This window comes from Corvus moneduloides, chromosome 1 (assembly GCF_009650955.1).
Source record: "Corvus moneduloides isolate bCorMon1 chromosome 1, bCorMon1.pri, whole genome shotgun sequence".
NCBI classification, from domain to species: domain Eukaryota; kingdom Metazoa; phylum Chordata; class Aves; order Passeriformes; family Corvidae; genus Corvus; species Corvus moneduloides.
In genome coordinates this window covers 1154721-1178918 of record NC_045476.1, presented here as the reverse complement: position 1 = coordinate 1178918, position 24198 = coordinate 1154721, and the positions used below count along the sequence as shown (strand labels likewise).

At 53.1% G+C, this 24198-nt stretch overlaps 1 protein-coding gene across 2 annotated transcripts in view; it reads right to left on the bottom strand.

Annotated features, from left to right (window-relative positions):
* Nucleotides 1-1834: 1834 nt before the first annotated feature.
* CCDC12 (coiled-coil domain containing 12) overlaps nt 1835-24198 on the bottom strand; it is a 35915-nt gene continuing 13551 nt past the window's right edge. Inside the window, exons 3-9 of one of the 2 annotated variants that reach the window (XR_004244044.1) lie at nt 23705-23784; nt 22248-22309; nt 22085-22119; nt 21642-21718; nt 21187-21380; nt 10771-10773; nt 1835-1845 (exon numbers count right to left, since the gene is read on the bottom strand). Coding sequence is in view for 1 of the 2 variants with exons in the window: in XM_032130538.1 (XP_031986429.1) it covers nt 21301-21380; nt 21642-21718; nt 22085-22119; nt 22248-22309; nt 23705-23784 (334 nt within the window). In the remaining variant the exon portion in view is untranslated. Of the gene's footprint in view, nt 1846-10770; nt 10774-20717; nt 21381-21641; nt 21719-22084; nt 22120-22247; nt 22310-23704; nt 23785-24198 lie in introns of those variants that run through there. The other variant, XM_032130538.1, reaches the window with a different exon arrangement.

Here is a 24198-nt window from a genome sequence, read left to right as displayed (position 1 = left end):
GTGGAGAGGAAGTGGGGAAGGCACAGAGAATTTTCTACTTTGGGGTTTTTTAGCGGGTCTTCGTTTTAAATCGGGAAAATCTGTTCGTTCTCCCACTCCAGTTCCAGCATTAATCCCTCTGATGAACGGGAAAAGCTGAAGGGCTCCCACCACACTCAGGATTTGGGATGGGATACACCAGGATGATTCCCTGTTGGACACAGGAATGGGTTCCAACACCTGGAGTTTCCCAAACCCTGCTGAAAGGGGTTTTTAGCTGAATTTTAGGCACCTGCAAGGAAGGCAACAGGGCCCTCTCAGCACCATCACAGAGATTTCTGTGATAACTCCCAGATATCTGGGCCAAGAAGGAGTTTTTAGATAATTCCCTTGGATTATTAAATTCCACAAGGCTTCAGATTCCCTGATCCCCTCCTGAGGAGCCACAGCCTGGATTTACAAACCACCAAAATCCAGTGTTCAGCCCCAGTCCTGAGCAGAGCTCTGCACTCCCACACGGCCCGGTGCTCTCCTGGGAGCAAAATCCACGAGCCGGGAATGAAGGCCTTTGCTGGGGCTTTTTTGGAACTCAGCATTTTGTGGTTGTAAAATGAAACGTTTTCTCCTAAACCACTTTTGAGGAGAAAAAGGTGCATTTTGAGAGACAGACTTCTCGAGTGGTTTGCTGCTTTCATTTTGGGTGGTTTTGTTCAAAGCCAGGGGTGATTTTGGATTTCAGTTCCCAAAATCCATTGGCTATGAACTGAAAATAGAAACCCTTGGCCACTCAAAGCCAGAGATTTTTTTTTTTTTTAAACCTATTTTATTTTTTTCCCCCTGCATTTTAAATCCTTTTTTTTTTTTAATGAAAGCCAGAAACTCATTTCAGGGGGGACAGCAGGGAGAACTTCTCAATTCATTCCAGTTTTTCTATCCTGAATTATTTTAGAAAGATGAGATTTTTGTCTCTTCCAAAGCTTTCCCCACTCCTAAGAAATGGTGTTTAATTAGTGCAGAAGGTTTTAATGAGGGTGGAGCACTCGTTCATCTGGAGATGGAGATAGGGGAGGGCTGGTGATGTTTTCACACTGACAGAGAGGAAAATCGAACTTCCACCATTTTTCATTCTTTAAGCATCCCCATCTGCCTTGTAAATCCCCTCTTGGCTGCTGGCAGATGGAGCCTTCTTCCCCCAAATCCCGCTTTTTTTGAGGAGAAATCCAGCTAAAAATGTCTTTTGATTCCAAATCCAGATGTTTATTGAGTCTACATCCACTCCCAGCCCTCCAAAGGAATTGCCTGGAGGTTTCGGACCTTCTGCTCTAATGAAATTTGGGAATCACTCCTGCTGAGAGCCTGGATTAACTTTAGGATTAGGATAACAGGGATGGCCTGGGTGCAGAGTGACATCAGCAGCGACTCTGCTTTGAGTGGTGTAAAGAGAGACATCAGGAACACATTCCTTGTAAATGGCTTCCAGCAGGAATCTGCTTCATCCCTAAATTCACAGATGTCTTTTCCACTGGCCTGGGATCACAAAACGAAGCTTTTTATTCCCAACTTCCTGGCTCTGATTTCAGCTCCGTGCTAAAGTCTCTCCCCTTGAAGTTCAGCTGGCAAAGGATGCGATGAAATGAAGGATGAGGGACAACTTCCAGCTGATCATCCCATCCCTGCCGGCTTTGGGAAGCAGCAGGGACACCTTCCCCTATTCCAGGCTGCTCCAAGCCCTCTCCAGCCTGGCCTTGGACTCTTCCCGGGATCCAGGGGCAGCCCCAGTTTTTCCAGGAAATCCAATCCAGTCCCTCGGCTCTCCCAGGGAAGGATTCCTTCCCAATATCCCATCTAACCCTACTCTCCTCCAGGCTGAAGCCATTCCCCCTTGTCCTGTCATTCCAAGCTTTTACAAACAGCTCCTCTCTGGAATTTTTCCAGGTCCCCCCTTCAGGATAACTCCAGGGATTTTGCAGTTTTCACTGAGCCTAGGAAGTAATTGAGCTCAGCTTGACAATACCAGAGGGTGCCCAATTAAATTCTGTCCCTGACACTGTGTGGAGGCAGCTGAAGGAGAGGGGAAAGCATGGATACGTATCAGGAAACGGTTTTCCTTTAAAAACAGAGGAATCTGGATAGTTTAACTGGATTAGAAACTGTTCCTGTTGTCCCTTTCCCTCACAAACCATGGCTTCTTCCATGTCTTTGCTCACCTCTCTTTTCCATTCTCTCCACTCACAAAAGCTCACTTGGATTTAATTTAATCCCCTTTGGAAAAGCAGGATTTAATTCCTTGGGAAGAGCTTCAAAAGGGGGGTATGGATTAGTTTGTCTCAGACAGGTGCAGGGCCACTGCTCAATCACGGGATGGGATTCCTGCATTTCCACACAGATCCCTGGCCTGGCTCCTGAGGCTCCTTGAGCTGGGCTTATTTTTCAGATCTGGGAAGAATATCCTGAGATCTCTGTGAGCTGAGCAGCGCCACCCCCTCCTCCCAGGGAAAAGGAAAGAGGAAATTTGTGCCAGGATGAGCTTAAATTGGGTAGAAGGAAAAATATCTTCACTAAAAAGGTTGTCCAGGGGTGGAGCCCATTCCTGAGGGATTTAAATCCCTGTGGATGTGGCACTTGGGGACGTGGTTCAGTGGTGGCCTTGGCAGTGCTGGATTAATGCTCGGACTTGATGATCCTAAAGGCCTTTTCCAACCCCAACAATGCCAGGATTCCGTGTTAATTTCAGTCTCAATTTCCCATTCTTTGCAACAAGAAGCAGGGCTGAGCCGCTGTTTTGAGTTAATTTTGATTAACTTTACATGAGCTTAAACAGATTAAATTCAGATCCACACGGACTCCGTCCTTTTTTATGAGGGAGTAACTGGATTTAAATGATTCCAGCAAATGTAAAATCTCTGATCTGTACCAAGCAATGCCTCGTGAACTTGTTCTCGCCACAGAAATTAAAATCAGCCTCTCTCCAAGCAGCTGCATGGCCCAAAAATGCTGCAAATAAAGAGCCGAGGGTAATGAATCATCCCTAATATTCCATGGCATGGCAGGGAAGCAGTTTAGTGGGATATCCACATGGATCAGTGGGAGTTAACATCCTCATCCGTGATCTGGCAGAGAACTGAGCACAGGCATGAATGAATTTCATGGATTTCACTCAAGCGGGAAGTGCCAAAAAAATCCCTGAGGACGGAGGATTTGTGGAAAGGGGCCAGAAGAGGTGAAGGAGCAGGGACAGGCAGCAGCAATCCAAAGAGATCCTTGGGAATTGCCTGTGCCAAAGAAGATGTAAGGGAGATCAAAGGAAACAAAGCTGCAAAATGTGAAAAACGGGGGGAGGCCCTGGAATGGAATTCCCAGAGAAGCTGTGGCTGCCCCTGGATCCCTGGAAATGCCCAAAGCCAGGTTGGACATTGGGGCTTGGAGCACCCTGGGATAGTGGAAGGAGGGTGAAGGGGATGGACTTTAAGGTCCCTTCCAAACCATTCCATGCTCATCGAGCAGAGCGACCCCAAATCCCTGCCCCGGGTGCCACCTCCCCCCAGTCAGAAATCGGGAATCTGGGGCTCCAGAAAACGCGGCTCCATTTGGGGACCTTGAATAACTTCCTCGAGGAGAGGGGGGTGTTCTGTCTGACTCTTATGGCATCAGGAAAGAGACCTGCCTCCCCTAAACGCCCCTGAATGCACAGAAGTTCCCTTGTCCCTGGCCGACTGGATCATTCCCCTCAGGATGAGCGGCCATTTTGTCCCATTCCTTCTCCCACCTCCATCTCAGCTCCCTGCTGGTCCCGCTGCTTCTCCCACTTCATCAATCCCTTTTTCTCCTCCAGCCCTGCACCAGAGCAGATAAATCATCTCTTATCAGCTCCACAATCACCTCTTATCACCTCTACAGAAGGCACAGGTGGAATAAAACCCCAGGGCAGAGCTTCTTGATTTTCATCGCTTCTTGCACAGCCAATGGAGTCAAAACATCCTGGAAATTCGGTTCTGGAAAAAAGCCACATCCACCCAAAATCTTATCAAAGCTTTTACCCGGCAGGAATTTTCTAACATTGTTGCTTTTCAAGGCAAAATTTCATTTTGGCTGAATTTTTTTGGTTGGTAGGAAAATGCCCTTTCCCAGCCTATTTTTCCGTCCACAGATTTTAGCATTCATCAGCTTGCCAGGAGTTTCTATGAGGAAATAAATAAGAGCTAATTAATAATAAATAAGAGATTTATTAATGACTGTATTATTGCTGTGGCAAGGGAAGCAGAACAAGTTTGATTAACAGCTTCATCTCAATTCCTTCAGAAATTTCCTTCCTAGATAAAAGCTGCGTGAAAATGCTGAGCTGAGCTTAACTCAGCCACTCCATCTCCTTGGCAGACGGGCAGTTGACCTCATATCCCAAGGCTCCTGCTCCAAATTTTCTCATTTTTGAAAATTACAGGCTGCAGCTTGGCCTTTTTCCCCCCACCTGGATGTTCCTCCCTTCCCAAACCCCAGCTCCGAAGGCCCCTCATCCCCTCCCAGGAACACTCACACAGAGTGTCCCACAAAACTCTATTTTAAATCCTCATAAACGTCTCGGGCTGCTTTTGTTTGCTTTTCTGGTTAACCATCTTTACTACTCCACCTCCTCATCATTTTTCCAGGAAGAATGTTCCGCGTGGACCCCACAATTAAATTCCAGACGGCCCACGAATGCAGCGCTGCGGGAGATTTGGGCTATTATGAAAGACAAACCAAAGAATAACAACCCCTGGGCGCTTCCAAGGTGCACAAACTATATTTGACCACCCAGACACAAGGCGAGGATCCTTCCAGGCAGAGGGGGGGAAAAAAATACAAAAATAAAGAGCTCAACTCAGCCACTGTGGGAGCCTCTTTTTTTGGAAAGGCAAAAGCTTTTAGGCCAAACCAAACCCAAATTCAGCCCAAATGATGAATGCAAGAAAAGAGACATTTGTGGTTTGCTGCCTTTAATAAGCTCTCACCTGATCCCCAGGGACTTGTTTATATTTGAGCTCCACGTGGGACATAGGATCGCTATCCCAGAGCAGCAATTTGCAAATTAGGACCTCTACTTTGAGGGAATTAAAACTGGATTTCGCTGAGGCATAATCACGCCACTGTCTTCTCTCAAGGTCTTCTTTATTCCCCGCCAGAGTCGCCTCCAAACCCCACTGCGAAGCCAAACTCCAGATGGGGGGGTAGGACAGCAAAGCTGAAATTATCTTCCCCCTAAATATCCTCCCATTTAGAGCTGCTGATCCCAGAATTGCCTGAAATCCCAGGGGAAAGGGCCTTGGACTCTGTCAGGAGATGGAAGTCGGGACAGTGCTGCCAGGGGGAGAAGCCCCAGCGGGACAGGGAGTTCTGAGGCAAGGACACAGCAGAAGAGCAAACGCTTCTGGAAAATCTGCCCCAGCTATCCCAGAAGATTCCCAGCTTGGATTCAACACGGACACAGTCAGAGCTTCCCAAATCCTACCCACAGCACCTCTGGGACATGAGGAAAACCAAGGATCTGACAGTGCATCCTTAATTTTCCAGCCAGTGACAGACTGAGGCTGGGAAGGACGTGAAGGATCATCCCATTCCCACCCCATTCCATGGGCAGGGACACCTCCCACTGTCCCAGGCTGCTCCAAGCCCCAATGTCCAGCCTGGCCTTGGGCACTGCCAGGGATCCAGGGGCAGCCCCAGCTGCTCTGGGAATCCCATCCCAGTCCCTCCCCACCCTCACAAGGAAGAATTTTTCCCGATCTCCAACCTAAACCTACTCTGTTTCCAAATTCCCAGTTCCCGGGGACAAATCCCGAAAGGAAAAGGAGAAGCCTCTCTTTTCCTTGGCTTTCCCGAGGTGACAGACCGGAACAGGGAAGGGCTGAGTCACTGCAGGTGAAGGAAGCTGTCCTTGGCTGGATGAAAGAAAACAGGAGTGGGAACAGGAATGGTGGGAGCAGGGATTAATGGTTGCCATGGAAACCATGCCTCTTTCCTTAAATGCTTCCCTGCTTTTGGATAATTCCAGCATGGATAAGGCTCCCTGAGCCTTTTATTCTGGTGGAAGGTGTCCCTGCCCATGGCAGGGGGTTGGAATGAGATGATCCAAGGCAAACCATTCTGGGATTCTGGGATTTCAATCCAAACAACTCATTCCAGTTGTGTCATGCTGTGCTGACACTGAATTGAGTGCAAAGAAAGAGCTTCTGGAGGGGTTTGGTTTCCTTATCCAAATAAAAAATGGGAGCACAATCCAGCAGTTTCCACAAATAGGGAGAGTGTTTTACTTTGGCCAAATAGAAAAACAAAAATAAATTGGGATTTGGAGATCCTGTCTCTTCCTCAAATAAAATTCACACACAGCTGGCAGGAAGAAAAGCTTTGAAAAAGCAGAGATTTGTGATTCTCCTGTTCATTCCTGCTTTTTTCCTGAGCATTCCCTATCCTCCCCAGACCTTTCCGCAGCCACCCATCCATGGGATCTATCCTCACGGACACGTCTGGTGACCCTTTGGAAAACCTGGTGCGTCCCATGGCTTGGATGTGCAGGAAATGCTGAAATCCCTGAACTTTGTATTTTCCATTCCTGGAACCCAGGTGGCTTCCGAGCACTTCCCCTGCTTTTTTATGGACTCATGGATTGGTTTAGGCTGGGCAGGACCTCTAAAATCATCAAGTCCAAGCTTTAAACCGTGTCCCCAAGTGCCACATCCATATGGATGATAAATCCCTCCAGGGATGGGGACTCCAAACCCCCCTGGGCAGTTCCAAGGCCTGACCTCCCTTTCCATGGGGAAATTCCTGCTGGTGTCCAAGCTGAGCCTCCCCTGGCCCAGTCTGAGGCCGTTCCCTCTCCTCCTGTCCCTGTTCCCTGCGAGCAGAGCCCGACCCCCCCCGGCTGCCCCCTCCTGTCCCAGAAGGTCCCCCCGGAGCCTCCTTTCCTCCAGGATCTTTGATGGAATTAAGTGAGGAATTCCTGAACTGAGGGAGAGATTCCTCTCTTCCCACAGCAAACACCGAAGTTGGGCTGATGCAAAACATCCCCAGAACGTTCATTTCTCCCCACGGATTGTATGGAGAGGGATAACGGATTTCTCTGGAACATCCACGTTACCGACACCAAAATCTGCCTGAGGTGACACTTCCGCCAGACCTCGTGGAGTTGGTTTCCCTGACCAAGCACATCCACCCCTCATTCCTTTTCCTTGGGATTACCTCGGAAAAGTCACAAACCGGGAGCTCCCCCAACTTTGCCCTTCGAAAATTCCCAGGGCATCAGCTCCAAGCAACATCAGGACCTTGCTGGGGGCGTGGATTTTATGGAATCGCTTCCCTGGGTTCCGTCCAAGAGGGGTCAGGCAGTTCCTGGTACTCCCGAGGGGGAGTTTCCAGGAGCTGGTTAACAGGGGACGGGAATGTCCCACAAATGTCCCACAAATGTCCCACAAGCAGGGACAAGAGCCCGGGACTCAGGTCACTGCTCCCGCTGCCCGAGGGCTCGCCCAGCGCCGTTTCCCCCTTCCCTCGGTGTTTCCATCGCTCCACATTCCTGGGCACCGGGGCAGGACCGAGGGAACGGCACGATCCCTTTCCAGGTGGGCTGGGAATGTGTTTAACAAATGCCGGAGCACTCCAGGCGGAATTCAGCAATTCCCAGCTCCTCTGGAAGCTCTTTCCAGACATGGACTTGCATGGCAAGTTTGTCACTCCCTGCGAGCACCTTCTCCTTGACCCAGGACTAATTTGGCCTAAGCTCTGTTTAATCACTCTGGAAAAACTCCCAAAGCCCTGGGGCATGGAATTATCAGGGCCTGGCTGTGACTAATCCCAGTTTTCCCTTTCACCGAGGCTGGATATTACTGCTCTCTTGGGGATTTTTTAAAGCCACACTGAATTTCAGTCTGGCCTTGGAAGAGGTCAACTCACTCCCTTTTCCCAGGTGGGAAAAGTGAATCCCGTACTTTTCTTCCCAAATAAAAGCTCAGTTTCAGTCCTGCTGCCTTTCCCCAGACTTTCTGCTGCAACAAGATACGGAGACTTTCCCTGGTTTTCCCTTTTTTCCTCAATGGATTGACCTGGGCTCCCAAACCCACAACATCCGGCTGCCTGGAGAACATTTCCCAGGATGGTGTCCACAGGTTTTTACCTGCAGCGGGATTTGCAGGGGTTTTTCCCACTTATCCCAAACTGGGATCTGAATATAATTCCCAAGTGCAGGAAATAGAGCGGGAAAACCCCACTGTCGGCCCCCACTGCTCTTCATCCCACACAATTCTGTCTCAATGCTCCAAAAGGTTCTAAAAGCACCAGGAGTTTTTTCCATCCTGTTCCAGCTGGGATTTGGGTCCCTGTGGCACAGATGGATCTCCTTGTCCTGTTTGGAATATTATCCACTCCCTTCCCACATCCATGGGGTATTTGAGGGAAAGAAATGCTAAAAGGAGCATCCCTCACCCAAAACGGTGTTAAAGAGCGACCGGAGCTGCCCACTCCGGCTCCGCATCCTCCAAAGCACGGGAAAACCAATGGATCACACTCATGGATCCCCACAGGAAACAATGGATTGGTGTTGGATAACTGCTCATGGAATCCCACAAAGGTTTGGGTTGGAAGGAACCTCAAGGATCATCCCATTCCCACCCCTGCCATGGCAGGGACACCTCCCACTGTCCCAGGCTGCTCCCAGCCCCAATGTCCAGCCTGGCCTTGGGCACTGCCAGGGATCCAGGGGCAGCCACAGCTGCTCTGGCAATTCCAGCCCAGCCCCTCCCCACCCTCCCAGCCAGCAATTCCCAATTCCCAATCTCCCATCCAGCCCTGCCCTCTGGCACTGGGAAGCCATTCCCTGTTGTCCCATCCCTTGTCCCGAGTCCCTCTCCGTGTTTCTTGTCGCTCCTTCAGGCACTGGAAGAAGCAATTGGCTCATCCCAAAGCCTTCCCTTTTCCAGGGCACCGCTTGTCTGGTGTCCCATTAAATATCCAGGGAAATTGCCCCAAAGTTTGCCCTCCCTCAGGACATCAACAAGTTCCACAACCCATCGCTGAAATAAAATTCCATAAAGACATCCCCAAGATTGGCTTTCCCTGGGATGGAGCCATGGGGCAGGACAAGCTTCCTTAATCCTGCAGATTCCCTGCAGAAGGCCAGGGGCCGTTCCTAAAAACCTTGGACGGGGCTTGGAGCAGCCTGGGACAGTGGAAGGTGTGGAATGGAATGGGATGATCCTGAAGGTCCTTTCCAACCAAACTTTTCTGGGATTTTGGAATTCTATGGAAAACCACTGAAATATTCCCAAAATCCAACATGGTTTTCCTCACTTACACCATTTATTTCCTCTTTTCCTTTCCCTTTTGTGTTCCCACTCGCAGGGGGAACCATCAGAGAGGGAAAAAAACCTCATTCCATAGGGAAGGGAATCCAACCAGAGGCATTTCCCTCCATCCCAGTCCACCACAGACTGGTGACTGGTTTCACTGGTGGATTAATGGAATCCCAGGATTGCGTGGAGCAGCTTTTCCCAAAGAAATTAATTTTCCTCCTCAACTCAATTCTCCCAATAAATCCCACCTTTCTATAGCCAGGAATTTTTTCCCTCAAAGCCAACCCACAGCACTTCAATTCCCTCATCCCTGGATTCCAACAAGATCGGGCTCCGACCTTCCCTTTTCCCAAGCAGTTCCTCAATAATGTTGGAGTTCTGGCACCTCCTCCCTGGCTGCTTTCGGAGCTCACTCCAAGAGCTGGGGCTTGTGTTTCACTCCGTATTAATGCCTGAAATTTTATTATCCCGGGATCATAAAAGCCCAGCTGCTGATGGCGGCCTCAGCCTCGGTTATTTCATCCTCCTGAATTCCTGGGATCGAATCCAGGGTTTCTTTGTCGGCATGAGGAGAGAGCCCTCTGCAGATCATTGGATAAATTCATCCACTCACAGGAAATATTCCAAGGAAGCTGCTTTTCCCCTGCAGGCCAATCTCCAGGAAAGCTGGGAAAGCAGCGTGGTTGGACACCGGGATGCGGGATCAGACCTTCCCATGGCCAGGTCAACCTTCAAGGACAAGTTTGTTTTATTCGGGACATGGGATTCCTCCTTTTCCTGACCTTTTTCCTGCTCTTACGGAGCAGGAGAGACCTGACAAGGCTTAGGAGCAAGAAGGGATCAAATCCAGGCTTTCCTGAGCTTTTTCCTCATTTTGGCTGAGGATGAACCAGGATTTGGTGAACTTTTCCTTCCATCATTCCCTTCCGGTCCCCATAAAATGTTGGTTAGACATGGAATCATAAAATCCTGGAATGGCTGGGAAAGGATCTTAAGGATCATCCCATTCCATCCATGGGCAGGGACACCTCCCACTGTCCCAGGCTGCTCCAGCCTGGCCTTGGGCACTGCCAGGGATCCAGGGGCAGCCACAGCTGCTCTGGTAATTCCAGCCCAGCCCCTCCCACCCTCACAGGCAGGAATTCCTTCCCAATATCCCATCAAAGCCCCAGGAGAACAGGGAAAATCCCCCTGTGATGGTTCCATCCCCAACAGCCCCTGGTCTGGAGCAGGGATCAGAATTTCCCAGGATTGCAACCACGGGAGCAGGGAAACGCAGCCTTTTGCCCTCCACCGAAGTGTTAATTCCCAATAAAACCCTTGATCCGGAGCTCCTGAAATTCCTGCACCTGCTAATGAGTTACTTAAACAAATTGATTATCCATGGAGTTGGTGGAGTGGTGGCTGGGACGGAGCAGACCAGCGGGATAATGAGGGGCCACCATGGGGACATCGGGAGAGAAGCCTCTGGAACCATCTGGGATGTCCAAAGATACCCGGGGATGGATTAGGGACCTAAAAATTCCCTTTCCACTGAAATTATTCCACTGAAATTATTCCAAAATTATTCCCCACTTGGCTTCCGAGCACCATCCAAGGATCTTGGGTCTTGAGTCATCCCAACTTCCTCAAGCCTTGGGGCACTTCCCTGTGCGTGGACATGGGCCAGGGAGAGCAGGAAATCCGGGACGCCCTGGATTTTGGGAGGTGTGGAGCAGGAAGAGCCAACAGAGGTAAGGAGAGGATCCTGGAGAAGATGGGAAGAGTGAAGATGGTGGGAAGATGCTCCAACCAGGAGCAGGAAGGAAGGAAGGAAGGAAACCAGGAGTGGAAAAAGAGGTTTCCTTGTGGAAAGATACCCAGAATATTGGAGAGGGCTCTCCTAAAGTCTGGGAACAGCCTGAGCACATCCCACCCCTGCTATTCCAGCCGAAAAAGCAAATCATGGAACAGCCACCACTCCTAAAAGCCTTCCAAGAGGTGGGGGAGGGACACCAGAGCAGGAGCCAGGAGATCCAGCTGGATTTCCCCCGGTAGCACTCAGCATCTCCAGGAACAGCAGGACCTTGTCCTGGACCAGGACCTCCCCAGCAGCCTTTGGGATGAAAAGGAGTTCCCTCCTCTCCCAGTGAAAATTTTGGGAAGTTTTGGGCTTGATGGTGCACAAAAGAATTTGGGATTGATTGGGCTGGAGTAGCAGAGGACCATGGAACACGATGATCCTGGAGGTCCCTTCCAACCCAAACCATTCCATGACTTTATGATGATTGGGGCACGGAAAAGGACACTCTGCCTTGGAATTCCATTGCACCCAGGACTCGCTCCAGGCCATTCCCAACTCTCATCCTCTCATTGGATGAAGGAGAAACTTCAGCAAAATCCGAGCACATCCCGGCCCCTCACCCCACACTGCTTTGCAGCTCCACAGGGAAGCCAGGGATGAAGCTTCTGTCCAGCCCAGCACAGCCCGCCCTGCAATCCTCAGCTTTCCCAACACACACAACGTGACTGCGGGGAGGCAGAACGAGGCTGGAATAAATCAGGGAGAGCAGCAGGAGGGGCCCGGCATGCGGCTGGAATTAGCGGAGAGGGGAATTGTAAACAACTGGGGAAACGTGCCTGAAATTAATTTTCAGGACCTAATGGGATTTTGCTTGGAGCAGAGTCAAGAATGGAAAGCTTTCCATGGCAGAGCGAGGCACTTTGCATAAATCTGCATCCTGATATTGGCTGGCTCTTCCCGGTCGGAGACGGGAGCGCGTCTTTGGGAGGATTTGGGAATTGCTTTAGTCATTATCCACAGCTCCTTTCGAGAAGTTTTAACGGGAACAGGCACCTAAAAGCCAGGGTTCCTGGGCTCTGGAATGCTGTGGGATGAAAGAGCGGGAAAGGCAAGGACAAGTCAGCAAGGCCTTGGTGTTGTCATGTACGAACTGGAGGGAATTTTTTCTTCCATAGGGAGGTGTGTTGGGAAAGGTGACCCCCCAGGATGGATTGAATCCCGTGGGAGAAGGGATGAGGTGTTTTGGGAAGTGAAATGATCGTAGAATAGGATCAGGGAATGGTTTGGGATGGGAAAGACCTTCGGGATCATCCTGTTCCACCCATGCCATGGGCTATCCCAGGCTGCTCCAAGCCCCGTCCGACCCAAACCAGTCTGGAATTCCGTGATTCCATGATCTCATGAACAATCACAGCAGGAAATTCCTGTCAGCTCCCTAGGAACCGCAGCTTTCCTCAGTGCTCACCCCGGCTGATTCGGAGGAAAAGCCCAGGAATTCCATCATTCCATATTGACTAAGATGCACTTGAATTTGCAGTGATGTTCATTTACCTCCCATCCCACTCCACGCTCTGCTTGGAAACGGGATCCACACGGATCTGGATCAAACTCACTACAGGCAGCAGAAGGTTTTTCCCTGGATTTCCAAAGGCTCTCGCTCTTCCTCTTTATCCCTTTGCAGGGAGATGCCTGGGTGGAATCTCCATCTCCAGAACTCCAGCAGGGATTGAAGAAGCATCGAGAAGGCTAAAATTCCCAGGGAATGAAGAGGGATTTCCATCCTCACTGGAGGCAATAAAATCATCCCCATTGGATCACTGCGAGGTGGGAATGTTCGAACATGACTTCCTGCCGAATATGAAGGTTCTCCTTCAGCCGAAATCAAACGTCCTCCATCATCCAAACTCAAAGATCCTTCATCTCCCAAACGCCTCCTGATTTCCACAAGTTTTAGGCAGCACAGGGATAAAGGAGAGCGGAATCCTCAGGGGACTGAGGAGTGGAGTTACCTCCCAGTAGGACCTTCAGAAGAACCTTCCAGAAGAACCCCGCTGCCCAAATACCTGTCCCGATTTTCCAGCTGGGAGAACATGGGAAGAGAAGCTTTTCCTGCTATTTCAGGCCTCTCCAAGACTTCCAGGCATTTCCATTAATAAACTTTCCAGGCTGTTCTTTTCTCTGGCACGATCCGACCCCAGCTCCAACGGAGACCAACTGGGAAGCTTTTCTCCTTCCTGACTCCGAGTGTTGACAGGCATGGGAAGAGCCTTCTCCTTACATCTCCGACTGCTGGAGTGCTTTGGCACTCCCAAGTTTTGTTCCATGAGGAGACACGGACAGGTCCTGAAGAAATTCCGCACTTGAGCGGTTCCTCAGCTTTCTGAAGGACACAATCCCAGTAGCTCCAGTGCCCCGAGGGAGCATTATGGAAAACGTCAAGCCAGGATGACTCTGCCGAGTATTCCCAGGGCAAGAACCACCCTCAGCTTCCCAAACATCCATAATTCTCCATTAAATACAGAGGAACGCCGAGTGCTTCTCTCTTTTTTCTCTTCATGTCATTATTTTTGGGAACAATAGGTCAAAATCCCGCAGCCAGGCAGCTGGAAAGGAAACGCTCCCGGGAAAAACCACGGCAAACCTTTCCTGGTGCTACCTGGGTGGGACGAGCTCATCCGACTTCCACTTTTCCTCAATCCTTCAGATTCCCCGGAGGGAAAAATCCTAAATAAAGGCACGGATTTGCTATTTTTAGTTGCATTTACAATCTCCAAACTCCTCCAAGATGTTTTATTCCTTCCAGCTCCATCTACCGCAGATGGAGCTCGGGAAGGGCTGTGGGAGGTTGGGCTCCTGTTGAAAATTCCTTTTTATTGGACATTTTCTGCTCTCTAACAATCGCATCATAAATTCAGCAGGAGTTTTATGGGAACTCCCAGGGTGGTTTTATTTCAAATATCTTAATGGGAGGGGGAAAAAATCCCACAGAGCTGGAAGCAGCTCCCGGTTTTCTTGTTTTGACAGGGATTTTTAAAGGAAGAACTGTTCAGAACCAAATGGCAAAAGCACTTTAGGAACGGCCTCGCTGGGCCAAGGAAACAGGTTGGGGTTCTGGAGCAAAGTTGGAACTTTCTGCTGGAAAAGGGTATCCAGGGGTGGGATTCTGCCCCTCAGCCCCTCTGAGGTGATTCCCCACCTGCAGAGCTGCCCCAGCCCCGGGGCCAACAGCACCAGGACCTGGAGCTGCTGGAGAGAGTCCAGAGGAGGCCCCGGAGCTGCTCCAAGGGCTGGAGCCCCTCTGCTCTGGAGCCAGGCTGGGAGAGCTGGGAATGTTCCCCTGGAGAAGGGAAGGACACAGGGAGAGCTCCAAGCCCCTTGCAGGGCCTGAAGGGGCTCCAGGAGAGCTGCAGAGGGACTGGGGACAAGGCCTGGAGGGACAGGAGCCAGGGAATGGCTTCCCAGTGCCAGAGGGCAGGGATGGATGGGACATTGGGAATTGGGAATTGCTGGCTGGGAGGGTGGGGAGGGGCTGGGCTGGAATTGCCAGAGCAGCTGTGGCTGCCCCTGGATCCCTGGCAGTGCCCAAGGCCAGGCTGGACATGGGGGCTGGAGCAGCCTGGGACAGTGGGAGGTGTCCCTGCCATGGCAGGGGTGGGAATGGGATGAGCTTTAAGGTCGCTTCCAACCAAAGCATTCCATGATTTCATGACCTTGGAATGGTGAAAGGGACCCAAGCTCCACACTCACCATCCATTAATGATGGACATGGAGCAGAGGAGAGGATGAGTGGAACCTGCTCCGATTGTCCCAGCTCCAGGCAAGGACTTTCTCTGAACTTCCATGGAGGGACCAGAGGCAGAAAAGCAGCTGGAAGTGGGACGGGCACTGGGAAGCAGCTCTGCATCCAGGAATCCAACAGCCTCTGTCCCAGCAGGAATGTGTTCTTCCCTGCCCAGGGCTCGTTGCTGTTCCTGGGAATTCGGAGCAGGTGCTGGAGCAAATCCCATGAGCCGTGTCCAGCAGAGGCTGCACCACCATGCTCCAAATGTTCCATTCCTCCTGGCACAGGCATGGGAAAACTCCCCAAGGCAATTCCTGCAAGGTTGGCTGGAAGAGCTGAACAACAAATGGGGCAGGAGAACAAAAGGATGGCAAAGTCCCGGGATAATTTTCCTGTCTGGAAGTTCATTGGATTCCACTGGCCAGGCCCCGGGGCTGGGGGCAGCTCCGCAGAGGGGGTCTCATCCCTTCGGAAGGTACCAAAGAATTCCAAGAGCTGCCCATCCCCACTCCCTCAGAGGCCGTTTCCGATGTGTGGACTCCCAATTCCCACATCCGAGTATCCTGTGCCATAGGGAACATCCCGTGGGCCCCTCCACTCTCCACCTGCCATCACCACAGGTCTCCCAGAGCTCCCAAATTCCATCCATCAACCATCCCAGAGCACCTCAGAGAACCCTTGGAAACCACGCAGCATTTTCCAAGCATCCCAAGTGTTTAAGGAACAAAACCATTCCCTACAGCTGTGCTCAAACATCCCAAAGGAAAAATTCCCAGGAACCTGCTTTGGAAGCCTGGGACCTGTAGAGTCAGGCGAGCAGCAGAGGGATTTGTTTCCAGAGGCAACAATGATCCCAAATCCCCCCAGGGAGCTGGAACAGGCGGCTTGGGCAGAGTCTGGCCGGGAACACCACAAAAGGAATTTCAGCAGCTGTCAAAAACTGGGAATTCTTTTCATGTTCCTGCAGCAGACGGACACTTGAAAGCCAGACCTTGGCCAGGGGTGTGACCACTCCAAAACCACGGCCTGGAGGGCCGAGGGCTTGGGATGAAACCTCCTCTCCCTCATCCCAGCAGGTTGGAGAATCCCAACCGCTCCAGCGCTCCAGGGCCGCTCCTGCTTCGTGTCACGGAGCCCTCAGAGGTTCCTCCACATTCCAGCCCACCCCGGTGCCTTTTATCCCGGCCAAATGCATCCCACGGCCTGGTTTTTATGGGACAAACAGAGGGATGTCAGAGAACTTCCAAGGCCAGAGCGTGGGGAGCACAGGAGGGAATCCAATGAAAAGAGGCGGGAGGTGGCATTTCCAAGGAGGGGAGAAAGAAACATCCCAATTTTTAAAAGGCCAGAATGTGGGCGGAGGATAATCCAGAGGGAATGGCCGGGAGGATCCTGAGGGATGGATTTGACGCTGGTGTCAGTTTGGTGTCGGTGTTTTCCGCGTTTTCCCGATAAAAGGCGGCGACATCGGGCCCCAAATCAGCCAAAGGAAAACTGATTTTCCTATGGATGCAGGGATCCCTGATTTTCCATGCAGGGATCCCTGTCCCTCATCAGAACCCCAGCACCACACCAGGATCCCTGTCCCATTCCAGGATCCCTGTCCTGTGCCAGCACCACAGTCCCATGCCCGGATCCCAGTTCCCTGCTGGGATTGCTGCCCCATGCCAAGATCCCAGTCCCACACAGGGATCCCATTCCCATGCCAGGATCCCTGCCAGAATCCCTGTTCCACACCGGGATCCATCTCATGCTGGGATCTCTGTGCCACACTGAAATCCCAGTCCCACTCCATGATGCCAGTCCCATACCACGATCCCTGTCCTGTGCAGGCAGCCCAGTCCCATTCCAGAATCCCATTCCCACACCGAGATCCCATTCCCGCGCCGGGATCCCATTCCCGTGCCGGGATCCCAATCCCACGCCGGGATCCCAATCCCACGCCGGGATCCCAATCCTACGCCGGGATCCCATTCCCGCGCCGGGATCCCATTCCCGCGCCGGGATCCCATTCCCACGCTGGGATCCCATTCCCACGCCGGGATCCCGCATCTCTCCAGGGCTCTGGGGCTGATCCTGGCTTAATTTCAGCCTGGATTAAAAGTGGAAAACACATGGGAAAGGGAAAATTCGGGATGTTTCATTTTAGCTTTGACCTAAAACAAAACACTGGGAATTTTCATTTCCAAGTCAGATTTTCCGGGAGAGCTGAAAGTGAAAATTATTCCTTCAGGAACTGGGAAAAGCTGTGCCTGGAACCGGAAAAAGGGAACTTTTTCTCTTGAAAGTCAACGAGGGAAAACTCTTCCACTTCCCACCATCGGTCTGGGTTCAGCCAGGGAAGGGAGGGATGGAGGGAGGGCGGGATGGATGGATGGATGGATGATGGATGGATGGATGGATGGATGGATGGAGGGAGGGATGGCGGGAGGGATGGCGGGAGGGAGGGATGGGAGGAATGGGAGAGGAGGGAGGGATGGAGGGAGGGAGGGAGTGATGGGAGGAGGGATGGGAGGAGGGATGGGAGGAGGGATGGGAGGAGGGATGGGAGGAGGGATGGGAGGAGGGATGGGAGGAGGGATGGGAGGAGGGATGGGAGGAGGGATGGGAGGAGGGATGGGAGGAGGGATGGGAGGAGGGATGGGAGGAGGGATGGGAGGGAGGGATGGGAGGAGGGATGGGAGGAGGGATGGGAGGGAGGGAGGGATGGAGGGAGGGATGGGAGGGAGGGATGGGAGGGATGGAGGGAGGGATGGAGGGAGGGATGGAGGGAGGGATGGAGGGAGGGATGGAGGGAGGGATGGAGGGAGGGATGGAGGGAGGGATGGAGGGAGGGATGGAGGGAGGGATGGAGGGAGGGATGGAGGGAGGGATGGAGGGAGGGATGGAGGGAGGGATGGAGGGAGGGATGGAGGGAGGGATGGGGGGAGGGATGGGGGGAGGGATGGAGGGAGGGATGGGGGGAGGGATGGGGGGAGGGATGGGGGGAGGGATGGGGGGAGGGATGGGGGGAGGGATGGGGGGAGGGATGGAGGGATGGAGGGATGGAGGGATGGAGGGATGGAGGGAGGGATGGATGGAGGGATGGATGGAGGGATGGATGGAGGGATGGATGGAGGGATGGATGGAGGGATGGATGGAGGGATGGATGGAGGGATGGATGGAGGGATGGATGGAGGGATGGATGGAGGGATGGATGGAGGGATGGATGGAGGGATGGATGGAGGGATGGATGGAGGGATGGATGGAGGGATGGATGGAGGGATGGATGGAGGGATGGAGGGAGGGATGGAGGGAGGGATGGAGGGAGGGATGGAGGGAGGGATGGAGGGAGGGATGGAGGGAGGGATGGAGGGAGGGATGGAGGGAGGGATGGAGGGAGGGATGGAGGGAGGGATGGAGGGAGGGATGGAGGGAGGGATGGAGGGAGGGATGGAGGGAGGGATGGAGGGAGGGATGGAGGGAGGGATGGAGGGAGGGATGGAGGGAGGATGGAGGGAGGGATGGAGGGAGGGATGGAGGGAGGGATGGAGGGAGGGATGGAGGGAGGGATGGAGGGAGGGATGGAGGGAGGGATGGAGGGAGGGATGGAGGGAGGGATGGAGGGAGGGATGGAGGGAGGGATGGAGGAGGGATGGAGGGAGGGATGGAGGGAGGGATGGAGGGAGGGATGGAGGGAGGGATGGAGGGAGGGATGGAGGGAGGGATGGAGGGAGGGATGGAGGGAGGGATGGAGGGAGGGATGGAGGGAGGGATGGAGGGAGGGATGGAGGGAGGGATGGAGGGAGGGATGGAGGGAGGGATGGAGGGAGGGATGGAGGGAGGGATGGAGGGAGGGATGGAGGGAGGGATGGAGGGAGGGATGGAGGGAGGGATGGAGGGAGGGATGGAGGGAGGGATGGAGGGAGGGATGGAGGGAGGGATGGAGGGAGGGATGGAGGGAGGGATGGAGGGAGGGATGGAGGGAGGGATGGAGGGAGGGATGGAGGGAGGGATGGAGGGATGGGAGGAGGGATGGAGGGACGGAGGGATGGGAGGAGGGACGGAGGGATGGGAGGAGGGACGGAGGGATGGGAGGAGGGACGGAGGGATGGAGGGATGGGAATCTCAGCCAGGGATGCAGAGCCTGGCTTTATCGGGAATCCGGCTGTTGGGAACTGCTGCACGCAGCCGTTCTGTGCATGGAGATCTGCTGACATCTACAGGGCATTCCAGAGATTCCGTGGCTCCATGGAATCAGGGACTGGTTTAGGTAACAAGGGAACTTAAGGATCATCCCATCCATCCCATTCCATGGGCAGGGACACCTCCCACTGTCCCAGGCTGCTCCCAGCCCCAATGTCCAGCCTGGCCTTGGGCACCGCCAGGGATCCAGGGGCAGCCACAGCATTCCCTCATGGCACCTTCCCACTGGTTTTCCAGAAATCTTTTGCCCCAGGACAAGGGTGAGGGGCACTTGGATGTCTCCCATCCAGAGAAAAATCTGGAAAACCACCAAAAATGCCCAAAAACGCCCTGCAGGGAAACAGTTGGGCTCCCAGGCCAGGTGTTTTCCCACTGGAGAATCCAGAGGGAATCTAGAAGGAATCCACCAGCACATCCCAACACCGAGCCTGGCCCAGGTGGGTGCAGCCCTCCCGCTGCTCCATGGAATTTCCGTGTCCTTGTTGTCCCCACACACCTGGGAATGGCCCCTCCAAGGGGAGAGGACTGAGCAGGAACGGCTGCAAACTCCAGGAGGAGAAGGGAGGAAGCTGGGAATGGCGGAGGAATCAGGGACTTTTCCAGCTGCTTTTTGCTCCCAGGCATCCCCTGGAAGCAGGAATGGGGCTCCGGCAGGTGGAAAATCCTCATGGAGGACCACAGAGCAGTGGGAAACAGCAGGTCCTGGCACAGGGACAAGAATCCATCACCCCGGGAATGATCCACCAGGAAAAAAGCAGAGGATGTGGGAATTACCAGGAACAGCTCTTTTTATCCCAGCTGGAATCTTAGGTTGGCACCGGCTGTTTTCCTTCGGGATTTGGGCACCATCCTGCAAGAGCTCCCAGAGCCACAATGAAGTTTTCCAGGGAAAAGGCAGGATCAGCTTGGCAGATCCCACCTGCACACCTTTTCCAGAGGCACAGGGCTGGGATCATCCCACAATAACCGGGATCAGCCCATCCCAGGAACTGTGCTTGACCAGCTGCGGCCACCTCCAACTTCCATGGATTCAATCCCACTGCTCCTCCAACTTCCATGGACTCAATCCCACTGCTCCTCCAAACTCCATGGACTCAATCCCACTGCTCCTCCTCCAACTTCCACGGATTCAATCCCACTGCTCCTCTAAACTCCATGGACTCAATCCCACTGCTCCTCCTCCAACTTCCACGGATTCAATCCCACTGCTCCTCTAAACTCCATGGACTCAATCCCACTGCTCCTCCTCCAACTTCCACGGATTCAATCCCACTGCTCCTCTAAACTCCATGGACTCAATCCCACTGCTCCTCCTCCAACTTCCACGGATTCAATCCCACTGCTCCTCCTCCAACTTCCACGGATTCAATCCCACTGCTCCTCCAAACTCCACGGATTCAATCCCACTGCTCCTCTAAACTCCATGGATTCAATCCCACTGCTCCTCCAAACTCCATGGATTCAATCCCACTGCTCCTCTAAACTCCATGGACTCAATCCCACTGCTCCTCCTCCAACTTCCGTGGACTCAATCCCACTGCTCCTCCAAACTCCATGGATTCAATCCCACTGCTCCTCCAAACTCCATGGACTCAATCCCATTGCTCCTCCTCCAACTTCCATGGACTCAATCCCATTGCTCCTCCTCCCACTCCTGCAGGACAAGTGGCAACTTTTTCCACATGGAATTGTTTTATTAGGAAAAGATCCATTAACAATAAACCCTCCCCAGAGGAGGAGCTGCTGGAGAGTCGGGAAATTCCGGAAGCAAAGCAAATCCCACCTTAAACTCAGCTGGATGCAGAGAGCAGCCAACAATTCCCGAGCCCCACAGCCCCTTCCCACAGGAATTCCAGGGCTGGCCACGGATATTCCCAAATAGGAGTCTCTGCACAGGAACAGGAGCACCAATCCCTGGGAAACGGTCCTGCTTTTCCAAGGGCTGTTGGCATCTCCCTCCTTTCCCAGCAAGTCTGGATTGGCCTTTCCAGCCCCAGCCTGGAGTTTTCCCATTTTTCCTTGCTCCGAGTCCTGGCTGTGAAGTTCCAGCCAATGGGGGGGGGGGAGGGGTCTGTCCTGCTCCCATCAACCCCCTGTGATCCCAGAAAGTTTTCCATGGAAGCTCCTCAGCAGCCAGGCACGGCGGAATTCAGGAAATTCGGGAAAAGGGATGAGCAGTCCCAAACAGGGAGTTCTACCTGGGGACACGGGGTCGGCGTGAGGCAGATCCGGAGCCCATTCCCAACAGATTCTCCTCAGTCGGAGTCGCTTCCCTCCTGCTTCGCTGATCCCACAGCCGACGCCAGCTCCTCCTCCTGCCCTTTCAAGCGCTCTCCTGCCGGGAAAAGCACCATGGAGATGGGATGGACCGCTTGGATTGGGAGCAACCCAGTGAAGGACCCCGAAACCCTTCCCTCAGCACCATCCAAGCGCCCCCAGAGGTTCCTTGGGAAGCTCCTTGGGATCAACAGCTTCCCAGATCCTTTTGGGAAGGGATCAAGCTCCACCAATCCCTCCCCGGCCCAACGAGCTCCCAGCAAGGATCATGGAATCCCTCTGGAATAAACCACCCCATTCCCGCGGCTCCGGAACGCACGGATCAGCTCCGCGATGGCTCTCTGGGTCCTCTTCTCCAGCTTTTCCAGCTTCTTGGACACATCCCGCTTCAAATCCCTGGGAAGGAGAGCGACAAGGTCAGGATGATTCCACGGCCAGGCAGGGCCCGCCTTTCCCAGGGGAAATTCCTTCTCTTTCCCAAGTGCCAGCGGCTCCGAAACCAACCCCATCCCTCGGCAATGAATCCCAAAGGAATCAGCAGGCAAACGGAATTGGGTCCACTTCCACAGCCAGGCTGGCTTTCCAACTCCATGGAATCATGGAATGCTTGGGGTTGCAAAGGACCTTAAAGATTCCAACATTCCACGGGATTTTCCTGCCATTTTTAACCCTCAACTCGGGTTTTCCTGGATATTTCCGGCACACAACCCCCTGCTGATTCCAACAGCCTTTTCCCGGGAACAGCATTCCACAGGCACTCACCAGTCGGGTTTCCTGGGAGCCAAGTTTGCCAGATCCTAGGGAAGGAGAGGAGACATCCAGTGAGAGCCAAAGGCAACATTCCAGCCTGGACACGGCACGGAGCGACTCCGGATTTCCAGCTCTGGATTCCCAGCTCTGGAATTCCAGCTCCACGTTTACCTACCACCTCATCGATGATGGGCTCCGGCTTGGCAGCTTCCAGCTGCTCCTTCACCGTGTCCTCCACTAGATGGGGAAACAGGATCGGGACACAGGGAATTCCATCAGATACAGGGAATTCCATCAGCGCTCCAGGCTCGGCTCCCAAAAGCTTCCCCAAAACCCCATTCCCACAGCTTTCCCTAAAAACATGACGCCCACACATAAGTAAATCCCTTCGGTATCCAAACCCTTCTGCAGACTCCTCAAAATTATCTGGGAATGATGGAAATCCCACAAGCAGCAGCGGCAGCTGGAATCTGGTTGGGATAAGGTCTCTTTTCCCTACATTTGCAGGAATCAGCTGCTCCAGAGGTCTGGAATTTGGCTCTTCCTGACTCATGTCCGGGCCTGGGACATTTGGAGGGCTCAAGCTCCAGCCCACGCCTGCAGAAAGGTCTGGAGGTATCAGGGATAATGGGAAAACATTCCTGGAAAAAGCCACCCACGGAAGGGCTGTGGCACCAGGGAGCACATCCCACTCCAGCACCCGGATTTCATGGAATCACAGAACCATTTGGGTCGGAAAAGCCTTTTGGATCACAGAACCCAAACATTCCCAGCACTGCCAAGGCCAGCACTGACCGTGTCCCCAGGTGCCACATCCACAGGGATTTCAATCCCACCAGGAATGGGGGCTCCAAGTGCCACATCCACAGGGATTTCAATCCCACCAGGAATAGGGATTCCACCACCGCTGGACAACTGGAATTCTCCCAATATCCAAGCTGGTCATTCCCTCTCATCCCGTCCCTGTTCCCTGGAGCAGATCCCAATTCCCCTCCTGTCAGGGAGTTGTGCAGAGCCAGAAGATCCCCCTGGAGCCTCCTTTTCTCCAGGATAACATTCCCAGCTCCCTTGGGAATTCTCCAGCCCCTTCCCAGCTCCTTTCCTTTCCCTGGACACGCTCCAGCCTTTCCATGTCTTGCCTGTCATGTGGAAGTTTTAAACTCCTACAAAACCACAAGGAAAGGGCAGTGCTGGAATTCCCAGCCATTCCCAGCCCTCCCTTTTTATTCAGGGCATTTTTCAAGGGATTTATTCCAGGAGAACTCCAAATCTCAAGGATCAAGGGAACTCTTTCACTTCCCCCCCAGGAGATTATGAAAGTTCCAGGTGAGGAAATTCCAGCCCTAACGCCCTCAAATCCGGCCTAAGATTTCCTTCAAGATAAATCCAACAAAACAGCCGGAATTTCCGGAAGGATCCTCCAGGGAGGCTCCTCCGAGGATGAATCCTTGGATTTAGGCCTGGGAGTTCTCCCAGCGCTCTTGTGCAATGCTGGGTGTGAGGGTGACAGGATCAGATATTCCAAGCCCTCCAGGCTCCATGGACACCTCATCTCAGTGGATCTCCCACCTCAGGAAGAGCCCGGAGCTTCCCAAGGCCTCCTTTCCCTTCCCACATTCCCACTGCTCCCACCTGAGGCCGGTTTGCCCGGGGGCAGCTTCCTCTTCTTCAGCTCCTCATCCTCGGGATCGTAATTCCGCAGCTTGATCTCCCTGGGAAAAGCGGGAAGAGTGAGAAAAGCCTGGGGTGCCCCAGTGGGCACTTGGGAAAAAGGGGCATGTTGGAATCAGGAGCCAGAGGCAGCTGAAATCATGGAACCATGGAATCGCTGAGGTTGGAAAAGCCTCCGAGATCTTCAAACCCAACCACTGAGATCCAGCCAAGGCCACCACGGATCCACTTCCACGGCTTTCAAATCCCACCAGGAATGGGGACTCCCGCTCCCCATTCCATGGGGAATATTCCCAATATCCAACCTGAACCTCCCCCGGCACAGCTTGAGGCCGTTCCCTCCCATCCCATCCCTGTTCCCTGGGAGAAGAACCCAATGCCCACCCGGCACCGACCTTTTGGGGCTAAAAACTGGGATACTCCGCATGGAAACCCCAGAGGAGATCCAAAATCAT